This window comes from Lepidochelys olivacea (genome assembly GCF_965140295.1).
Source record: "Lepidochelys olivacea isolate rLepOli2 genome assembly, chromosome: 2".
Taxonomy (NCBI): domain Eukaryota; kingdom Metazoa; phylum Chordata; order Testudines; family Cheloniidae; genus Lepidochelys; species Lepidochelys olivacea.
Window position 1 is genome coordinate 21716552 of NC_140412.1, and position 20061 is coordinate 21736612.

The window sequence follows — 20061 nt, forward strand, 5'->3', positions numbered from 1 at the left end:
TAGTAGAGTAATATGTAGATCACTGTTCCTTGAGTCTGGTTCTGTTGTTGATTAGCGTGCTGAAATTTATCAGTCCCCTGAGAATTTTCTGTGCTTCCATTTCTGTCCATGTAGGATTCTGCCATAGTTACTGGATAATAAAATATTGGATTACATGGAATTTATCCCACATGCATCCCTGTTCTCTCTTTGAATTACCAACATTGCTCTCATTTTATTGCACTTTTTCCTGTAAGCAGTTTTTCACAGGTTTCTGATCCTTTTGGAAATGGCAGATTAATGAGACTAAAGGAGTGCCTTGGAAAGGTTTTTCATAACTATAGAGTGGCTGCTTAGGCCAAGATCTAATTACTCTGTCCTTATTCTTCTATCAAGAAGTAGTTCTTTATATAATTTATTTTACCTACTTAAATATACTGTTATGAAATCTAGGCTAATGCTGTTGCAGGCAGTTGTTTCTAGAATGGATTGCAGCTGGACAGATTGAATGCACCAATTATTTTGTTAAGGATTTGCCCTTGAGTTTCTCGGATTGAGTGGCAATGTTGCTGCTTCAAAAGACAAAATCCGAGATAATCAAAGACCACACAAATGCTGCATTGCAGTTACTGTGAGCCTACGTCACAACCAGAAATCTGGGCTGTTGAAGTGTTCATCAGGAGCTTTTAGGGTATGTCTACGCTACAGAATAAGGTCGAATTTATAGAAGTCGGTTTTTTAGAAATCGGTTTTATATATTCGAGTGTGCGTGTCCCCACAGAAAATGCTCTAAGTGCATTAACTCGGCGGAGCGCTTCCACACTACTGAGGCTAGAGTCGACTTCCGGAGTGTTGCACTGTGCGTTGCTATCCCACAGTTCCCGCAGTCCCCGCTGCCCCTTGGAATTGTGGGTTGAGATCCCAATGCCTGATGGGGCTAAAACATTGTCGCGGGTGGTTCTGGGTACATATCGTCAGGCCCCCGTTCCCTCCCTCCCTCCCTCCGTGAAAGCAAGGGCAGACAATCGTTTCGCGCCTTTTTTCCTGAGTTACCTGTGCAGATGCCATACCACGGCAAGCATGGAGCCCGCTCAGGTAACCGTTACCCTATGTCTCCTGGGTGCTGGCAGACGCGGTACGGCTTTACTACACAGTAGCAGCAACCCCTTGCCTTGTGGCAGCAGACGGTACAGTACGACTGGTAGCCGTCATCGCCATATCCGAGGTGCTCCTGGCCACGTCGGCTGGGAGCGCCTGGACAGATATGGGCGCAGGGACTTAATTTAGAGTGACTTGACCAGGTCATTCTCTTTAGTCCTGCAGTCAGTCCTATTGAACCATCTTATGGTGAGCAGGCAGGCGATACGGATTGCTAGCAGTCGTACTGTACCATCTTCTGCCGAGCAGCCATGAGATGTGGATGGCATGCAGTCCTTCTGCACCGTCTGCTACCAGCCAAAGATGTAAAAGATAGATGGAGTGGATCAAAACAAGAAATAGACCAGATTTGTTCTGTATTCATTTGCTTCCCCCCCTCCCCCGTCTAGGGGACTCATTCTTCTAGGTCACACTGCAGTCACTCACAGAGAAGGTGCAGCGAGGTAAATCTAGCCATGTATCAATCAGAGGCCAGGCTAACCTTCTTGTTCCAATAAGAACGATAACTTAGGTGCACCATTTCTTATTGGAACCCTCCGTGAAGTCCTGCCTGAAATACTCCTTGATGTAAAGACACCCCCTTTGTTGATTTTAACTCCCTGAAGCCAACCCTGTAAGCCGTGTCGTCAGTCGCCCCTCCCTCTGTCAGAGTAACGGCAGACAATCGTTCCGTGCCTTTTTTCTGTGCAGACGCCATACCAAGGCAAGCATGGAGGCCGCTCAGCTCACTTTGGCAATTAGGAGCACATTAAACACCACACGCATTATCCAGCAGTATATGCAGCACCGGAACCTGGCTAAGCGATACCGGGCAAGGAGGCGACGTCAGCGCGGTCACGTGAGTGATCAGGACATGGACACAGATTTCTCTCAAAGCATGGGCCCTGCCAATGCATGCATCATGGTGCTAATGGGGCAGGTTCATGCTGTGGAATGCCGATTCTGGGCTCGGGAAACAAGCACAGACTGGTGGGACCGCATAGTGTTGCAGGTCTGGGACGATTCCCAGTGGCTGCGAAACTTTCGCATGCGTAAGGGCACTTTCATGGAACTTTGTGACTTGCTTTCCCCTGCCCTGAGGCGCAAGAATACCAAGATGAGAGCAGCCCTCACAGTTGAGAAGCGAGTGGCGATAGCCCTGTGGAAGCTTGCAACGCCAGACAGCTACCGGTCAGTTGGGAATCAATTTGGAGTGGGCAAATCTACTGTTGGGGCTGCTGTGATGCAAGTAGCCCACGCAATCAAAGATCTGTTGCTATCAAGGGTAGTGACCCTGGGAAATGTGTAGGTCATAGTGGATGGCTTTGCTGCAATGGGATTCCCTCACTGTGGTGGGGCCATAGACGGAACCCATATCCCTATCTTGGCACCGGAGCACCAAGCCGCCGAGTACATAAACCGCAAGGGGTACTTTTCGATAGTGCTGCAAGCTCTGGTGGATCACAAGGGACGTTTCACCAACATCAACGTGGGATGGCCGGGAAAGGTACATGACGCTCGCATCTTCAGGAACTCTGGTCTGTTTCAAAAGCTGCAGGAAGGGACTTTATTCCCAGACCTGAAAATAACTGTTGGGGATGTTGAAATGCCTATATGTATCCTTGGGGACCCAGCCTACCCCTTAATGCCATGGCTCATGAAGCCGTACACAGGCAGCCTGGACAGTAGTCAGGAGCTGTTCAACTACAGGCTGAGCAAGTGCAGAATGGTGGTAGAATGTGCATTTGGACGTTTAAAGGCGCGCTGGCGCAGTTTACTGACTCGCTTAGACCTCAGCGAAACCAATATTCCCACTGTTATTACTGCTTGCTGTGTGCTCCACAATATCTGTGAGAGTAAGGGGGAGATGTTTATGGCGGGGTGGGAGGTTGAGGCAAATCGCCTGGCTGCTGGTTACGCACAGCCAGACACCAGGGCGGTTAGAAGAGCACAGGAGGGCGCGGTACGCATCAGAGAAGCTTTGAAAACCAGTTTCATGACTGGCCAGGCTACGGTGTGAAAGTTCTGTTTGTTTCTCCTTGATGAAACCCCCCCGCCCCTTGGTTCACTCTACTTCCCTATAAGCTAACCACCCGCCCCTCCTCCCGTCAATCACGGCTTGCAGAGGCAATAGTCATTGTTGCTTCACATTCTTTATTCATTCATCACACAAATAGGGGGATGACTACCAAGGTAGCCCAGGAGGGGTGGTGGAGGAGGGAAGGAAAATGCCACACAGCACTTTAAAAGTTTACAACTTTAAAATTTATTGAATGACAGCCTTCTTTTTTTTGGGCAATCCTCTGTGGTGGAGTGGCTGGTTGGCCGGAGGCCCCCCCCTCTGCGTTCTTGGGCGTCTGGGTGTGGAGGCTTGGGGAGGAGGGCGGTTGGTTACAGAGGGGCTGCAGTGGCAGTCTGTGCTCCAGCTGCCTTTGCTGCAGCTCAACCATACACTGGAGCATACTGGTTTGGTCCTCCAGCAGCCTCAGCATTGAATCCTGCCTCTCATCACGCTGCCGCCACATTTGAGCTTCAGCCCTGTCTTCAGCCCGCAACCTCTCCTCCCGGTCATTTTGTGCTTTCCTGCACTCTGACATTATTTGCCTCCACACATTCGTCTGTGCTCTGTCAGTGTGGGAGGACAGCATGAGCTCGGAGAACATTTCATCGCGAGTGCGTTTTTTTTTTCTTTCTAAGCTTCACTAGCCTCTGGGAAGGAGAAGATCCTGTGATCATTGAAACACATGCAGCTGGTGGAGGAAAAAAAAAAGGGACAGCGGTATTTAAAAAGACATTTTATAAAACAGTGGCTACACTCTTTCAGGGTAATCCTTGCTGTTAACATTACATACATAGCACATGTGCTTTCATTACAAGGTCGCATTTTGCCTCCCCCCACCGCGTGGCTACCCCCTCAACCTTCCCCCCTCCCTGTGGCTAACAGCGGGGAACATTTCTGTTTAGCCACAGGCAAACAGCCCAGCAGGAATGGGCTCCTCTGAGTGTCCCCTGAAGAAAAGCACTCTATTTCAACCAGGTGACCATGAATTATATCTCTCTCTCCTGAGGATAACACAGAGAGATAAAGAACGGATGTTGTTTGAATGCCAGCAAACATACACTGCAATGCTTTGTTCTACAATGATTCCCGAGTACGTGTTACTGGCCTGGAGTGGTAAAGCGTCCTACCATTAAGGACGCAATAAGGCTGCCCTCCCCAGAAACCTTTTGCAAAGGCTTTAGGAGTACATTTAGGAGAACCGCGAATGCCAGGGCAAAGTAATCCTTTCACATGACCATGTATAGTATTTTAAAAGGTACACTCACTGGAGGTCCCTTCTCCGCCTGCTGGGTCCAGGAGGCAGCCTTGGGTGGGTTCGGGGGGTACTGGCTCCAGGTCCAGGGTGAGAAACAGTTCCTGGCTGTCAGGAAAACCGGTTTCTCCGCTTGCTTGCTGTGAGCCATCTACAACCTCATCATCATCATCTTCTTCGTCCCCAAAACCTGCTTCCGTATTGCCTCCATCGAAGGAGTCAAACAACATGGCTGGGGTAGTGGTGGCTGAACCCCCTAAAATGGCATGCAGCTCATCATAGAAGCAGCATGTTTGGGGCTCTGACCCAGAGCGGCTGTTCGCCTCTCTGGTTTTCTGGTAGGCTTGCCTCAGCTCCTTCAGTTTCACGCGGCACTGCTTCGGGTCCCTGTTATGGCCTCTGTCCTTCATGCCCTGGGAGATTTTGACAAAGGTTTTGGCATTTCGAAAACTGGAACGGAGTTCTGATAGCACGGATTCCTCTCCCCAAACAGCGATCAGATCCCATACCTCCCGTTCGGTCCATGCTGGAGCTCTTTTGCGATTCTGGGACTCCATCATGGTCACCTGTGCTGATGAGCTCTGCCTGGTCACCTGCAGCTTGCCACGCTGACCAAACAGGAAATGAGATTCAAAAGTTCGCGGTTCTTTTCCTGTCCACCTGGCCAGTGCATCTGAGTTGAGAGTGCTGTCCAGAGCGGTCACAATGGAGCACTCTGGGATAGCTCCCGGAGACCAATACCATCGAATTGCGTCCACAGTACCCCAAATTTGAGCCGGCAAGGTCGATTTAAGCGCTAATCCACTTGTCAGGGGTGGAGTAAGGAAATAGATTTTAAGAGCCCTTTAAGTCGAAATAAAGGGCTTCATCGTGTGGACGGGTGCAGGTTTACATCGATTTAACGCTGCTAAATTCGACCTAAAGTCCTAGTGTAGACCAGGCCTTAGGAAGGTGTGGCTTTAGTTCTGTATAGTGGGAAGAGGTCTCACAATGTGTAGGCTTTCTAAGGTTTTTGATGTTTTAAAGGCTTTTTCTGCATGATAGTCACTTGATATCAGCCTGCTCCTCTCTTTAATACTATGTACAAAGCTGAAAATGCATATGCAGTGAGAGATTTTGAACCTTCTCTCTATGTATGTGGATATATACACGTATAGTATGTAAGAGAATTAACCAGAAGAGCTGGGACCTAGCTCCAGTACTTTAATGCAGTAGCTAGTGATCCAAAGTTTATTTACAGGATGGAAGCACGGATTTGATCACAGTTGTGTTGCAAAAGAGCAAAATAGTAGACAAGTAGTGCATATCTATTTTTCCATAAGTAAATGGCCTTGCAAGCTGCAGGTGGTGAGATTGGCTGTTGGGTATTGATGCTTCAAATGGAAACTGATTGTGGAGAAGAGATTTGTGGGGTGGAAGGAAGTAAAGCAGTGAAACTTCTATTCCATTGGATGTCTCAAGACTGATAAGATGTTATACATACCAGAGCATAACCAACTTGTATATTTTGCATATAGCATACATTTCTAAGGATCACCACACTTCTGACCATCCCATTCTTTCATATAGTGCAATATCTCATTTCCGGTATTAAATATTACAAAGTATTTTTACTAGTTTAATAACTGGATGCTATTTAAGGCTCACAAGTATCAAAACTTGATGAGAATCATTGATACAACTCTGTAGTTACAGCAGAACAGCCCTGTACTTAATGGATAACTGATACAAATTTTGCTGAAGCAAGGGAAAGAGCTTTTGGATGTTAAACATGCTGTATTCATTTTAGTACTTGTGGCAATATTCATTCTTAGAAAGCAAAGCATTTCAGAAAGATGGTTAAGTTCCATTATTCCCATTTTACAGTTGGAGAAATAGAGGTATAAAGAAGCTAATATTTTGCAATTCATATTCATAATTTCCTATTTAAAAAATCAACCAAAACCTAAGATGTAGCAGGTAAACTGTGTGAGAGACAGACCACACAGAAGGAAACAAAACAAACATGCTCCCTATGGTTGAATTTATGTGATCTAAAATAATTTTGATCACTGATCTTAGTATAGCTTTGATTTTTTTTGTCAGAAGTTTCATTTGATCTCTTATATTGTTTTTCATTGACGTTTACCGTCAAATATAAGACACATTTATTGATGTGTCCATAATGCGATATTTTGGGCATAGTGTTAATTGGGACGCATGGTTCCCTTAAAGCAAGGGTAGTCAATAAGCGGACTGCAGGCCAAATACGGATCACCAGATTGCAAAATCTTTTTATTTACTAATTATTATCATTATTATTTTCTCTGGAGTCTGTACCTTGACCAAGAAATTTGGACCTTGACAAAAAATAATTACCCCGGCCTTAAAGCATTATGAGCAATCGTACAGTGTAGAGAGTAATTAATACCATATGCAGTAGCTATGGTTGGTCTCCCTCTGTCTCGCACCCTTTCAGAGATGTTGCATTCTTGTCCTGTGGACTGTTTTTTCTGATCTTCAGGACCACACCTTCCATCTGGAGCTCCTCTGTCCCACCCTTGGCCATGATTTGTAACTCATTCATGCGCTGCATACAAACAGTTTTAAATGAATCATACTTTGATCTGGGGATCTGAGACTAGAACTCAGGTCCTTTAGCTTCCAAAATGCAGGTCTTCACCACTTGAGATCACAGTAGACGATCTCTTAACCTCTCTGTGGTCCATCCATTAGAGCAGTGGTCTCCAAATTGGGGTGCATGAGATGATCCCAGGCGGTGCACGGCAGCAGGAGCGCCGCCGGACGGCACCCCGACTTTTTTTTTTCTTCGGCGGCAGCTCTGCACATCCACAGCTGGTGTTCCCCTCCGGTAGCGCGTCTGCGGCAGGTCTTCCAGTCTTCTTCCATCAGCGGCACGTCTGCGGCAGGTCTTCCGGTCTTCACCCTGGGGGTGCGTGAGCCGAAAAGTTTGGAGACTACTGCATTAGAGGGCATGTCTCCCACAAAATCAGGAAATTATAAATGCACTCTAAAAGACATTGCAGGAGGAGTTACTGCTCCCTACTACCCCATTAGAGCATAACAAATGTTAAACTTATAAAATGGTCTGTAATTGGGTCATGCTCTTTGTCTGAGAGTAGCCTGGTTCTCATGTTGACTGTCTTCAGAGGAACAGCTGGGTGAAATGAACAGAGTCCTGCTTCATGGTCGACAGAGAGAAAGAGAATGGGGGATGGGGGGAGGGAAGTCTATAATACAAGAGCATCACTACTAATGTGGGAACATGGCACTAAATCAAACTACTTCCTCTGGGAATAGTTAATAAATTCTAAATAGCAGGCGAATCTTTCCAAGTAGTTTCCTGGAAACCTGCAATTTAGATGCTGGCATTATGTGCACCAGAGCACTAAGAGCCTAGGTCAACAGCCCTTTTGCCTCCTCTGACATTTCCTGTCATGTTTAGCTGATAATTTTATAAACTAGCCCTGCCTTCCTAAGCAAAGGCTGAACAAAGTTGAACAAAGGAGTGGTAATGAGGCTTGAGAAGATGTGAGATTTGCATGAACTTACCTCAGTACCAAAAAGTCAGATGACCAGATGCCGATCTCAGTATCATTAGGCATAAGTCAACTTAACCTTGAAAAACAGGGCAAAATGTATTTTGATGTGCTTTAGGAAGTACAGAGAAAATATCTGTGTCCAGATATGTTGGTGTTATCCCAGAGCTTAGCTTCTTTTGCTGATAGGTCCTCTCAAGTACACCAGAGAATCTCTGTAACTAGGTTGTGACACTGGCATTTGACCTGTTTAACACACATGGTTGAGTTGTGTTGACATAAAAACATTTTTCCCAATACAAACAAGCGTCCACTGTGTTTCTGTCCACACCTACCAGGCTGCTTTACCACGTCGTCTTTCAGGTCATTCTCGATAAATTTGGGCAGCTAATGCCTGAGGTGGGAACTGAGCATCTAGAAGTCATGCACACAGCAGCAGTGGGCAATGTGCTCTGGGATGTTCCACTTAGGGTGACCAAATGTCCCGATTTTTGGGTTTTTTTCTTATATAGGCTCCTATTACCCCCCACCTCGTGTCCCAATTTTTCATGCTTGCTGTCTAGTCACCCTCGTTCCACTGCACAAAATGCTGGGAGGAAGGACAACCAGCTAAACTGGTTACACAAGTACTCTTTGTGAAGGGAGGGGGGAGATGAAGTGGGCCAAATGAGTTACAAGAAGACAGCCATGTGCCAGCTGCATATGCTGGCAGGGAAGGGAACGTTGCTAGCTGCCATAGTCACTAAGGCGGGAGCAGCAGCAGTATTGTGTGTGGACAGAACCTTTGTGTAGAGCCAGAGAACCTTGACTGATTACAAACTGTTAAAAGTTGTAAAGTAGACGGGGTGATGGCACTGTCCTTTATAGGTGTGCAGAGGAACTTTGTCTTCCTTTTCAAGTCTTGAATCGCAGGGCATGCTAAGTCTCTATTAATCTTTTTTCCCCCCTCTTGCGTGCTTTCCTTCCTTCTTTTAGCTTTTGTCTTGGTGTCCGTGGGTAGGGAAAAAACTGTCGCCTTTAAGGGTGGGTTTCTCAGAGCTTTTTACAATTCGTTTCAGTGAGGGAATGCACAAAGTGTCTTTAAGCTTTCTTGTCCAAAATCTGAAACTTGTTTTTTGCTTAATTTGTGTATATCGTAGCAGCAACTATACAGCAACGTTATTTTGTGTGCAGTCTAACAATCTGAGCTCTTAAGTTTCCATCATAGTTGTGGGGATCTCCTTAAAGAAGAAATCAAAAAGACACGTTGCTGTATTTTGTGGACAGTGCTAAATCCTGCACTGGTACTTCCTGCCTTGTCCATGCATTTTACTTCCCTTTTTCTCGCCTTCACTGATAGCTCTGCAGCAGTGAGACATGAGCATATGCTATGCTTGTGTAAGTGGGGGAATAGTCCCACTATTGTGGGGAACTTTCCTGGCTTCTGCACTACCCCGGTGAAGTGGGCCAGCGAAAGGATCTGAGTCCTCACTCCCACTTCCTTTACCCAGAGGCCTCCCCTTCCACCCTCCTGTCTGGCAGAGTCCTTGTAACCCCAACAAGGCAGGGCCCAGGATTCCTGGGGGGCTCGACCCCCAACCCTGCTGTGGTCACCTGGGACAGGGGCTAGGGTGTCCCCACTCCGGGGTACTCTCTCTGCACTGGGCACTTCTCTGACCCACTGACCATTACATACAAGTTAAAGCAAATGCAAGTTATTTAATCAACAATTAATTTTAAAAAGAATAAGGGAAAATGGGAAAGGTTAAAGGAAACACATCACCCCACTCTGTGGCAGGGAACATCACAAACAGTGTCTCTGGAACGTCAGGGCAGTTCACAGTCTGTTCCTTGTAAGGCTCTGGCTGCTGCAGGGATGCTGTGGGTTGGACACTCGCTCTGGTGGTGGCCACAGACTCTCAGGCTCTAGGTGTCAGGCCCCTTCTTCCCAGCATTGCGCCCGCCCTGTCGGGGTTACCAATCCCCCTCCGAGTCTGGCCTGCAGAGCCTCCTGGCTGAGGCGTCTTCCTGTGCTGGGTCTGCTGCCCAGGATCCCCCTCGCTCTCCCCAGCTGCTCACCACACCTGGCTCCGGACTGCCCCAGTCCCAGCCCCGCTCTGCCTCAGCATGGCTGCTGCTCTGCCTCCAGCTCCCTGGGCTGCTTCTCTGGCCCCTCTGCCTTTGGTTGCTGCAGCTCTGCTCCCAGGACAGGTCTGCTCTGCAGGCTGCTTCTGTGACTCTGCTGCCAGCACTGACCTGCTTCCTGGGCTGCTTTTCTGGCCCCTCTGGCTCTGGTTGCTGCAGCTCTCCTCCCGGGGCAAGTCTGCTCTCTCTGGGCTGTGCCTCTGGCTTTGGAGCTGCAGCTCTGCTCCCAGCACAGGGTCTGCTCTCTCTGGGCTGCTTTTCTGGTCCCTCTGGCTCTGGCACAGCTCTGATCCCCAGCTCAGCTTGGTCCCCTGTTTTCTCCTTTGCTCAGCCCCACCCTGTCTGACCCAGGCAATTCCAGCTCACAGGGAGGACGGGACCTCCCTGGCCTCCTGACTCCCTGATTAGCCTGCCTGCCCTGTCATTCAGGCTGACCTGGAGCATTGGCCTCTCCCCATTGTTCCTGGGGACTGTCAGTCTCAGGGTCCTGCTTTCCCTTCGACCCTTCCCCCTTTTAGTACTGGGAGCTGCAACTAAAACACCCCCCACTGAATGTTAGTAAGGGGGCAACAGTCCCCTTACACTTGGTATTTGCATGTAAATGAACACCTTAAACATCTTGGTTTGCTCCAGAATTGCCATGCACTACAACAACGCACAGCTTTTTTAAATGAAGGATGTTTTTTGTAAGATTTGCAGGTTTTACTTGCAAAATAAGAAAATCTCAGGAAGCTATTCCCACTTTTATGCTCCATGCTTTGAACAGAGGTGCTTTAAATTCAGCATGCCAATTTCGATTGTTGTAAAGAATTTTGGGGTAAACAGTACATTTGCCAGCTGAGCTGTTAACTCAAGCCTGCAAAGAATTTATTTGGAGAACAAGAGCTGGCCTCATCAGGTTTCCCGCCTCTAAATCAATCTGTTAATGGGTATGCAAGCTGCTTAATGTAAAAAGCGTAGTCCTCTACTGTGCGTATATGCAGAGGGGGAAAAGTAGCTACAGTACTGTTTTTAAATTCAAAATTGAAACATTTTATAATTAGATTTAGTTTATTTCAGAGTTTGTATCGTTTAGTGCATTTATGTGGCCAGAAGAGCAAAGACACTTGACTTTCGTGTGTTCAGATTATTGTCCTCATTATGTTTTTCATAACAGGTGGAGTATTGCTTTTTTCCATTGATGTCAATGTTGTGTACTAAATTCTTGTGCCTACTGGGTTTAAACAGCCAGCTGGTGTTAGGCTGTGTGGTGCTAGTCTCCCTCCATTTGTGGAAAAGCATAACTAGGTAACAAATGTAGGAAAGCTAGAGATGAAAGTAGTTGCACTAATGCAAAATATTAGTGCCAGACCAGCACAGCATTGGTCTTTGAACATAGCACTGGATAAAATAGCTTAGCAGGTTTCATGGAATCTAGGTAATCATTTTAGTGGCACAGTTATCCAATTTAAACTTAATACTTGTGTTGGTTGTCGTTTGGTTAAAGGAGTTAATAAATTCTCCAAATTTTGCTTAAGAAGTTGCTGTCTAGAGAAGTGGTGGGAAAAGACAGTTAATTTTAAAGCTCCATTCTTTGTACCAATCCATGTTAAAACAAATTTCAACAGTGAATTATTCCCGGGAGATAGAGTTCACAGGTATTTCGAAATACAGTTGAGATCAGATTTTTAAAATTGGCTTCACAGAATGCTCAGCAGCTGCCTTTGGAGAGTGTGCATTTAGGTGTGCAATAAAAACTTGTTCTGACAGTCATACCACACTAACCACAGTGAAAGAATGTTAACACTAATGCAAAGTGAAAGACATTCACAAGTGGGAAATGAAGCACATCACGGAATACCTGGAAATGGAGTATAGCATTCCTCTACATGCTTTATTGGGCTGTGTTGTGCAGAAGACCATGTGGTGCTGTTCTGCTTAATTGTGCATTTAATTGTTGTTGTTGGTTGATGTTGCCATTTTAATTTAAACTTTCGTACTGTATTCCTGTATGTTGAATGAAGACCTGTGAAATTTTATGGAAAATGTGTTAACTTTAATATAGCATTTAGTGAATTTTCTCCTTTTGTTACCCCACCATCCTCCCTTGTACCCTGCCAAGGAAACTGCTCTAGAGTTGTTCTGCTCAGAAAAGTGGCAGTTTTAAAAACAGCACTGCCATACTCTGCAGAACTGCTCACTGTGTGTTCTCTCAGTTGTAGCTGCTGCCTTCAGTGACAAATTCTTTGTTCTGCTTTTTGCACCTGTTAGACTTAACTGTGTTTGGATCCAACTCACCCTTCCATGTGAATATCAAACAGAATTCCAGTAGCAGTGATGTCCTGCATATGTCATCAGTTTCATCTAACCCTTAATACATATAGGATGTCACAGAGCGTTCTGGTGCCCAGTTATCTGGCATAGTCCAGTGAACACTTGTGTATTTGCATGCTCTTCCCATTTCCTAAACTCAACCTAGTATTGCACTAAGTGCACCCACTGTGTGTGGATGTCAAAGACCTAATCAAACATTCTATTCTAAATTGAACATCTTGAATACAGATATTAACAAATGAATTTAGACTGAAACCGTTCACGCGTTTTCTCAGATTGAGGGGTTTTATTTTGTTTTTGTGGGTTTTGTTTTTAAATTCCCAAACCTTGTTTGGAGATCCTCAGAGGGCAGAGTTTTGTTGCTCTTCAGGAATAGTCTGTGCCTCTATATTTTACTGAGATCCATCATTCACATTAATTAATTACTAGGTCTGGTCCACATCTTAAAAGTTTTGCCAGCACAGATACGTTGGTAAGGAGTTTGAAATATTACACCCCTGACCGACATAACTATATTGGCAAAAGCTGTATGGTGCAAGCACTTATGTCAATATAGTTTATTTTATTCGGGGGAACTGATATAAGCTATACTGTCAAAAGAACCCCTTTAGCTAGTATAAGCTGCATCGCCACTGGGGGGGGTGCTGGCATAACTATGTATTTTTTTAGCTGCGGTGGCCAAACTTTTTGGCCCGAGGGCCACATTGGGGTTGCAAAACTGTACGGAGGGCCAGGTAGGGATGGCTGTGCCTCCCCAAACAGCCTGGCTCCCACCCCCTATCCGCACCCTCCCACTTCCTGCCCCCTGACTGCCCCCCTCAGAACCCCTGACCTATTCAACCCCCCTGCTCCTTGTCCCCTAACCGCCCCCTCCCGGGACCCCCCGCCCTTAACCACGCCCGGGACCCCATCCCCATCCAACCCCTCTGCTTCCAGTCCCCCGACCCCTATCCACACCCCTGCCTCCTGACAGGCCCCCCCGGGACCCCACGCCTATCCAACCCCCCCGTACCACGTCCCCTGACTGACCCCCACGCAGAACCACCGCTGCATCCAACTGTTCGCTGTCCCCTGACTGCCCCCGAGACCCTCTGCCCTTTATCCAACTCCCCAGCCCCGGCCCCCTTACCATGCCGCTCAGAGCAGCATGTCTTGCAGCCGTGCTGCCCGGCCAGAGCCTGCTGCACTGCCCTGCAGGAGCGCACAGCCCCGCCACCCAGAGCGCTGCCTGTATGGCAGCGTGGCTGCGGGGGGAGGGGGGACTGTGGGGGAGAGACCGGGGCTAGCCTCCCCGGAGGGGAGCTCAAGGGCCGAGCAGGAGGGTCCCGCAGGCTGAATGTGGCCTGCGGGCCATAGTTTGCCCACCTCTGGTATAGCTAGATCCTTTCTATTGTAAACAAAGCCTTAGTACCATTGACACAAATAGCTCCTTCAAGAATCTGCATCTCTGAGGCAGTTTTCCTCTGATTTGTGTCTGCAAAGACTTTGGCATCCTTAGTTACAGAGAAAATAGCTATTTAGCATACTTCTTTCTCAGCCAAGCTGGGAACAGAATCCCATAGCCTGGGCAAATTTTCAGTCATGTTTATATCTAAGCCCATTTAAATATATATTACCCAGTACTTTTTCAAATAGGCTGTCGTACTGAATATTACACTTCATCTAGTCTGTGTTGACAATTGTATGGCTATGCAGTGCATGACTTTGGCTTGTCATAATTGTAGGGTTTTTTTTCTGATTTAAATGAAAATAGTTGAGGGAGTTTAGACCTTGTAACAATTGCAAATTCACACTTGTTTCAAAGATGTCTAATTTTTAAAAAAGTGAATGAAAAAACTTTAAAAATTATTTTAAGTACCTAAGAAAATTGCTTAGTTTTTATCACCTTGAGCAAACAATGTTTAGAAATGTTTTCCAAGTGCAGTTCAGCTAGGAGTTGCCCAACACTCAACTGTTTTTCCAACAATTCTTTTCAGGGGAGGGGAGGCGGAGACCTGTGCTAACTTAAATAAATCTATAAACAAAAGCTCCTTCCTCCCCCAAAAGGTAGTTTATAGCATGGTTTTAAACAAGTTTATAATATTGTAACAGTGTTCGTTTGGTTTAGTGCATGCAAACAGTTGGCCTGTTGGGATTTCTTGGGCTATATGGAGCCTAGCATGGCTGCAAGTCTCTGTGGCACTTATCCGTCAATCCATCCTTTACTTTTGTGGGACTGCATGTGGACACAAGTGTCCCCCCATGGCTTGTAACCCATAAAGGAAACTGTCTGCTATTTCAACAGCTTGAGTTTAAATAAGGGTTGAGTGATAAGTCGAGAATGTCCCACTGCTTATCAGCTTGTCACAGCCTTGGTATTTAATGTATTTAATAATGGAGCCTATAGTCAGCTGCTTGTTTAATCTATGCTATGAGATGGAAGCATCTCTTGATAACTTTGAAATTGCAAAATATTATGTCCCCTTTTCATGGTCTCCCTTCCCTTTTGGACTTCCCCCTTGAAGATAAAAAGGAATCACTTAAGTGGAGTCTTAAAGTCACTTCCTGAAAGACAGTTGTCAAGCTAACCTTCTGTACCCTGCTCAACAATGAAGTTAAAGGCTAGAAGAGATAAGAGGCTGATTGTAGCCAACTGCTTTGAGTATACAGAAGGCCTTGTAGTTATACAGCTGCACGTTTCATCAAATAATCATTTCATTGATACATGATCATTAAGTAGAACAGAATGATTCTAATAAAGCAATTTAGCCTGTCTCTTCCTCTCCCCCTTCCCCCCCATCCCTACTCCTTTTATTCCTCTGTGGTGTTGAATAACAAATGGGCATGGAAATAGAACCATTTAAGCCTTTACAGTGGCCTCCTTGTAGCAGTATTACACAGCATTTCATTTAATTAGTTTATAATGAGATTTTTGGTCTTCTTAAGCTTGGTTGGGGGACGCATGTGTGTGTTGTGAATAATGCATTTTATTTCTGAGAACACAGAATCCTTGATTTTTTTTTTACCCTGTTTTTTTAATTTGATAAAATGACAGGTTTTTTTTAATACTGATGAGAGGTTCCACTGTATAGCAGTAATGCCATTCTCCACTTGTAGAATATTTCTTTAGACAGTGTTAGAGAATTTTAGAGACGTTTAATGAATCATTGTAATGTGCCCTGTAAGGTACATAAATTTTACCCACATTTTATAGGTGGAGAAACTGAGACGTAGTTAGGGAACTTGCCCAAGGAGTCATAGAGCAGGGAGTGGAACTCGGGTCTTCCAACACTTTATCATCTCTTTTACTAGGAGACTGCTAAATATGCCATTATAATCTCTTGTCTTCAGGGGATTGTAAGTGTCATAGAAGCATGCTGGGACTTTGTGCAAAGTGTCAGCTTTTAAACAAAATGGAGTTTAAATTGGTTCAGCAATTTCTCAGCTACAGGAATGCATGGGAGTGGATGGTATTGCAATGCAAAGCCTTTTGTCTGGCTCTGTCCAATTGGGTTTGGTAGCAGCTGAAAGCTGGTGCTCTCTGTTTGCTTCTGGGAAACAAACTGACAGCATTCTGTTCTTCAGTGAATAGGTTTTCCCTTTGCAACTGGCCACTTGTAGAGAGTCTTGGTGGGTAAGAAGTGAACAGGCATGGAGATTAGACTCATCTCACCTTTTTAGAGGTGGGTCTCTCTGGGACATGGTTGCGGAAAGTGTATGAGTTAGTGCTGGAAAGCTTTCACTGCAGCTTCCTATGCTTGACTGTAGGTAGACTTCACTTTTCAGGGTCCATGCATACTTGCATTAAAACTTTTATTTTAAATATGAAAATACTTTCCCATATGGATTTTAAAATCCTGTTTTGTGCTCTTAAGCACTAGACTGCACCAATTGTACTGCATACTTAATACACGAACTTCCTCCCACATTCCATTCGTGTTGTTGTGAGGCTAAACTCCCAAGTATAATGCTGAGGGTTTGCCTGGTGGATTAGTTAGTGGCTGAATTACTTATTGCCATGTGAACTTTCATAATTCTGTAATGAACCAAATAGCTAGTGGTTTGTTAACATCTCATTCTATGGGCAAGACCAGGGGTCCCCAACACGGTGCCATGGTGCCTGCCGGGGCATTTTTGTGCGCCCGCAGGAGATGCCGCTGCCGAAATACCACCGAGAAGCGTTGCCATTTCTCGGTGGCATTTCGGTGGCAATGCTTCTTCCCGCTGCCGCTTTTCGGCATTGGGGTGTCTGGCGCCTGCCACAGTCTTCTGGGGATCACTGCAAGACACTAAGTTACTGTAATGATGAACCAAAGTATGGGACTGCCTTTCCATCTGTGATGACCCTCTGGAGGAAGCTAAAAATTAACGCTAGTTTAAAAACAAAACCAACAACAAGCTTCAGCAATTTTGAAGATTCACAAATTTTGGATCAGCTCTACTAAGATCGTATGACTTGAAGAGATCTTCTTCTGCCTGGTGCTAGTCTGTGTGGGCAGTGTCCCACCAGCCGATGCCAGTATCTTTAAGAAGTGCTGGGATTGACCAATAGCAGTCCTCCCAACAGTGGGTACTGCAGTGCCATCCTGTGGTGTGGCTCAGCCCAGTCACCCCCCCAACACATACATACACACACACATTCAGTTCCTGGAAATTCAGTCCCTATTAATGTATGGACCAGCCACAGGAAGGGAAGCCAGCATGCTCTCCATCACAGAAGTGAAGATAATGAGAGGGTCAAATGGTTGGACATATCACAATAGGAAATAAAGCGAGGCTGTAAAGGGCCTAGTGCAGGTTGCTCCAGTTGAAGGCCAGTTGAGGGAGGTCTAGGCTATATTGATATGGGCATATTTAGCAGAGACTGAAGAATTATATTGGTAGGGTGGCTCTTGCAGTGACTTTAGATGGAAGGACAACTGAGGGAGAGATCAAAGATGCAGTACATGGACCAGGTATCAGTGGACCTCAAAAGGACATATCTGCACAGGAAAACCCGTGCCTGGCTTGTGCCAGTGGGCTCAGGCTGAAGGGCTGTTTCATTGCTGTGTAGACTTATGGGCTTGGGCTGGAACCTGGGCTCTAGGACCCTGTGGGGTGGGAGGGTCCCAGAGCTTGGGCTCCAACCTGAGCCTGTAAGTCTACCCAGCAATGAAACAGCCCGGCAGCCTGAGCTGGCTGGCATGGGCCAGCCATGGGTTTTTCTTTGCTGTGTAGACATACCAAGAGAGATCAGTTTGCCCAACAGCTTGGCTATAAAAGTCATCAACCCCAGATAGGGAAGTAGCAAGAAAGAAGAAGATAACTTTCTCCCTGGAAAATATACTGAATATATTGATAGCATGGTAGTGTTTAAATGGTGTAATCTGATGTGGGGCTGAAGACCTGGTAGGGGCCTGCGGGTTTTTTTCTGCCCCTGGAAAATATTTTTTAAAATACCTGGGGTGTGATACAATCTGGTCCATTCCAGTCGAAAAACATTTGCTCTTCAGGGTATTTTTCAGAGTCCTGGGTTATAAGTAATCTTTGGCAGGGATACTTTAGTGATAGGTGGAGAAAGGGGGTGGTTGATTCAGAGGCAGGGATATCAACCCAGTTTGATGGTTGAATTTTATCAAGGGGCTCCAGGGATATCTCCCAGTGTCATTGTGTAGGTCATCTTCAGAGATGAGATACTCACAGGTATCAGTGCAGTTGTTTCTTCTTCAGCATCTCTCTCTCTCTCTCATATCCTATAAACCCAGCATGCCTTCTCACCTGGATAGGTATTTACAGACATATTTGTGGTTTTCTGGCTTTTCTGATCAAAAGCGTGTTAAGATTAAAAATCCAATTGTCTCTTCCAGCAGTTCTGTCTCATACACTTAATTATACTTCAACAACATTAGCTCTTAAATGGGAATTTGAAATGCAGAGTGACTTTGTTGTTGCAGTATGCTTTGAATGAACCCCAGGTTTGTTTTTGTTTTTTGCTGCGGCAGAAGCCTGCTCATACAGAACAGCTTTTTCAGTGCATGCTTGCCACCTGCACCCCTCTATGGACTGATTGACTGTGTAGCCATTAGCTGCCTGCTGTGTTGAGACGGTAGCAGCCTGCAAATGAGAGGGCTTTGAGGAATAGAACAAAGATCACCATGGTCTGCATCAAACAGCACTGTAATTGTTTATGGCAAGTTGCTATATGCAACTGGTTTTTTTTTTTTTGTTTGTTTTAAATGGTCCCATATTATTGTTACCCTGGGATGAAGATGATGATGAGCTGCTGGAAGGTCTGGATCTGGGACTTAAATAGTCTTTGCAGCTATATTTTGATACTGACTGGGGCACTGCAGATGTCTTGTTTCTGGGATCATCAGACTCGGTGTCCCTCTGCTCTTCCATTTATGCATACATTTTCATTTAGTAGCACATTTGATCTTGAAGGTTCTGAAGAAACCAATTCTTTGTGTTTTATTGTATGAGCATGAATCGTCTTTTGTTACTTAGCAACTTTTGGTATTCACTTGTTTCCTAACACTTCCTTTGGTTTTAGACGAGCTGAGTCAGATACATTAGTGTGCTGTTTGGAAATGACTTAAACATTAACCACTCATTTTGTGGTACTGATCAGTTCAAGTTTCACATTTACCACTTAGAATGAGAAATTGCTTGGTGAATTCAACACTGAACAGAGAAAAAGAAGATTAAGCTAACTGACATTATACAGCATCATTGTAACGGGGTGCCCTCACTTTTTGCGAGCGCCCTCTGGCAGAGTGTGTGTGCTTGCATTTTCTCTCTGCTTTGTGATGAGTCTTCAGCGATCCAGCCCTCCGGCCAAGTCACACACAGTCTGTGTGTGAGATAAATCAAACCCCATCCCGGATATAAGCCCAACAGGGGGCCCATCTCAGGTCCTGCAGAAGACAGGGTATGCATCCGATGAAGTGAGCTGTAGCTCACGAAAGCTTATGCTCAAATAAATTGGTTAGTCTCTAAGGTGCCACAAGTACTCCTTTTCTTTTTGCGAATACAGACTAACACGGCTGCTACTCTGAAACCTAAAAGAGTTCAATTCCTCTTCTGGGGAGTATCAAAGTCCAGGCCACTTTCCCAGTGGCTGGTGGGGCTGACCAAGCCCCGCCCTCTACTCTGGGTCGCAGCCCAGGGATCCTATAGAAAGCAGCCATCCGCTGCTTTTAAATAAACTGTGTCAGTGCTACAGTTCCCTGGGCCACTTGCCTGTGGCCCCAGAACATTCTTCACCCTTACCTCAGGGCCTTGTCCTGGTGGAGTCCCATCAGTCAGCTCAAAGCTCCTTCATGTTCCTGCCAGCCTCTGCCAGCACGGCTCTGTCCTAGGTCCTGTAGCTCCCTCAGCCTAGCCAAATACACCATCCACTCTCCTCCAGCTCTAGCAAAGAACTGATCTCTCTCTGGCCCTGCAACATTTCTTATACTAGCCTGCTGGGTCCTGATTGGCTGCTCCCTGCAACCCCTTTCTGATTCGCTGTGTCCCATACAGCCACTCTAGGCAGCTTGGAGGACCCTCTCCACTGCCCTTTTCTGGGGCGGGTGTGGCAGGGCTGCGAGGCCTTCAGTAGGGGCCCTCAGAGCCAGGTCCGCCCCATCACAATCATATTATCAGATGCCCTACCCACTCACAGCAAGATTTTAACAAACTAAGCCTCCTGCTAA

General features: G+C 46.0%; 2 protein-coding genes across 8 annotated transcripts in view; one reads left to right on the forward strand and one right to left on the reverse strand.

The window, feature by feature from the left end:
* MTSS1 (MTSS I-BAR domain containing 1) overlaps window positions 1-20061 on the forward strand; it is a 174911-nt gene that overhangs the window by 101461 nt on the left and 53389 nt on the right. The gene's annotated exons all lie outside the window — the stretch shown is intronic.
* Window positions 3372-4990, reverse strand: LOC311515642 (myb/SANT-like DNA-binding domain-containing protein 7; the record flags this gene model as incomplete). Its single annotated transcript, XM_084618878.1, has 2 exons — window positions 3372-3866; window positions 4444-4990. The coding sequence occupies 2 exons, from the start codon at window positions 4988-4990 to the stop codon at window positions 3781-3783; spliced, it is 633 nt and encodes a 210-aa protein (XP_084475004.1). The 3' UTR covers window positions 3372-3780.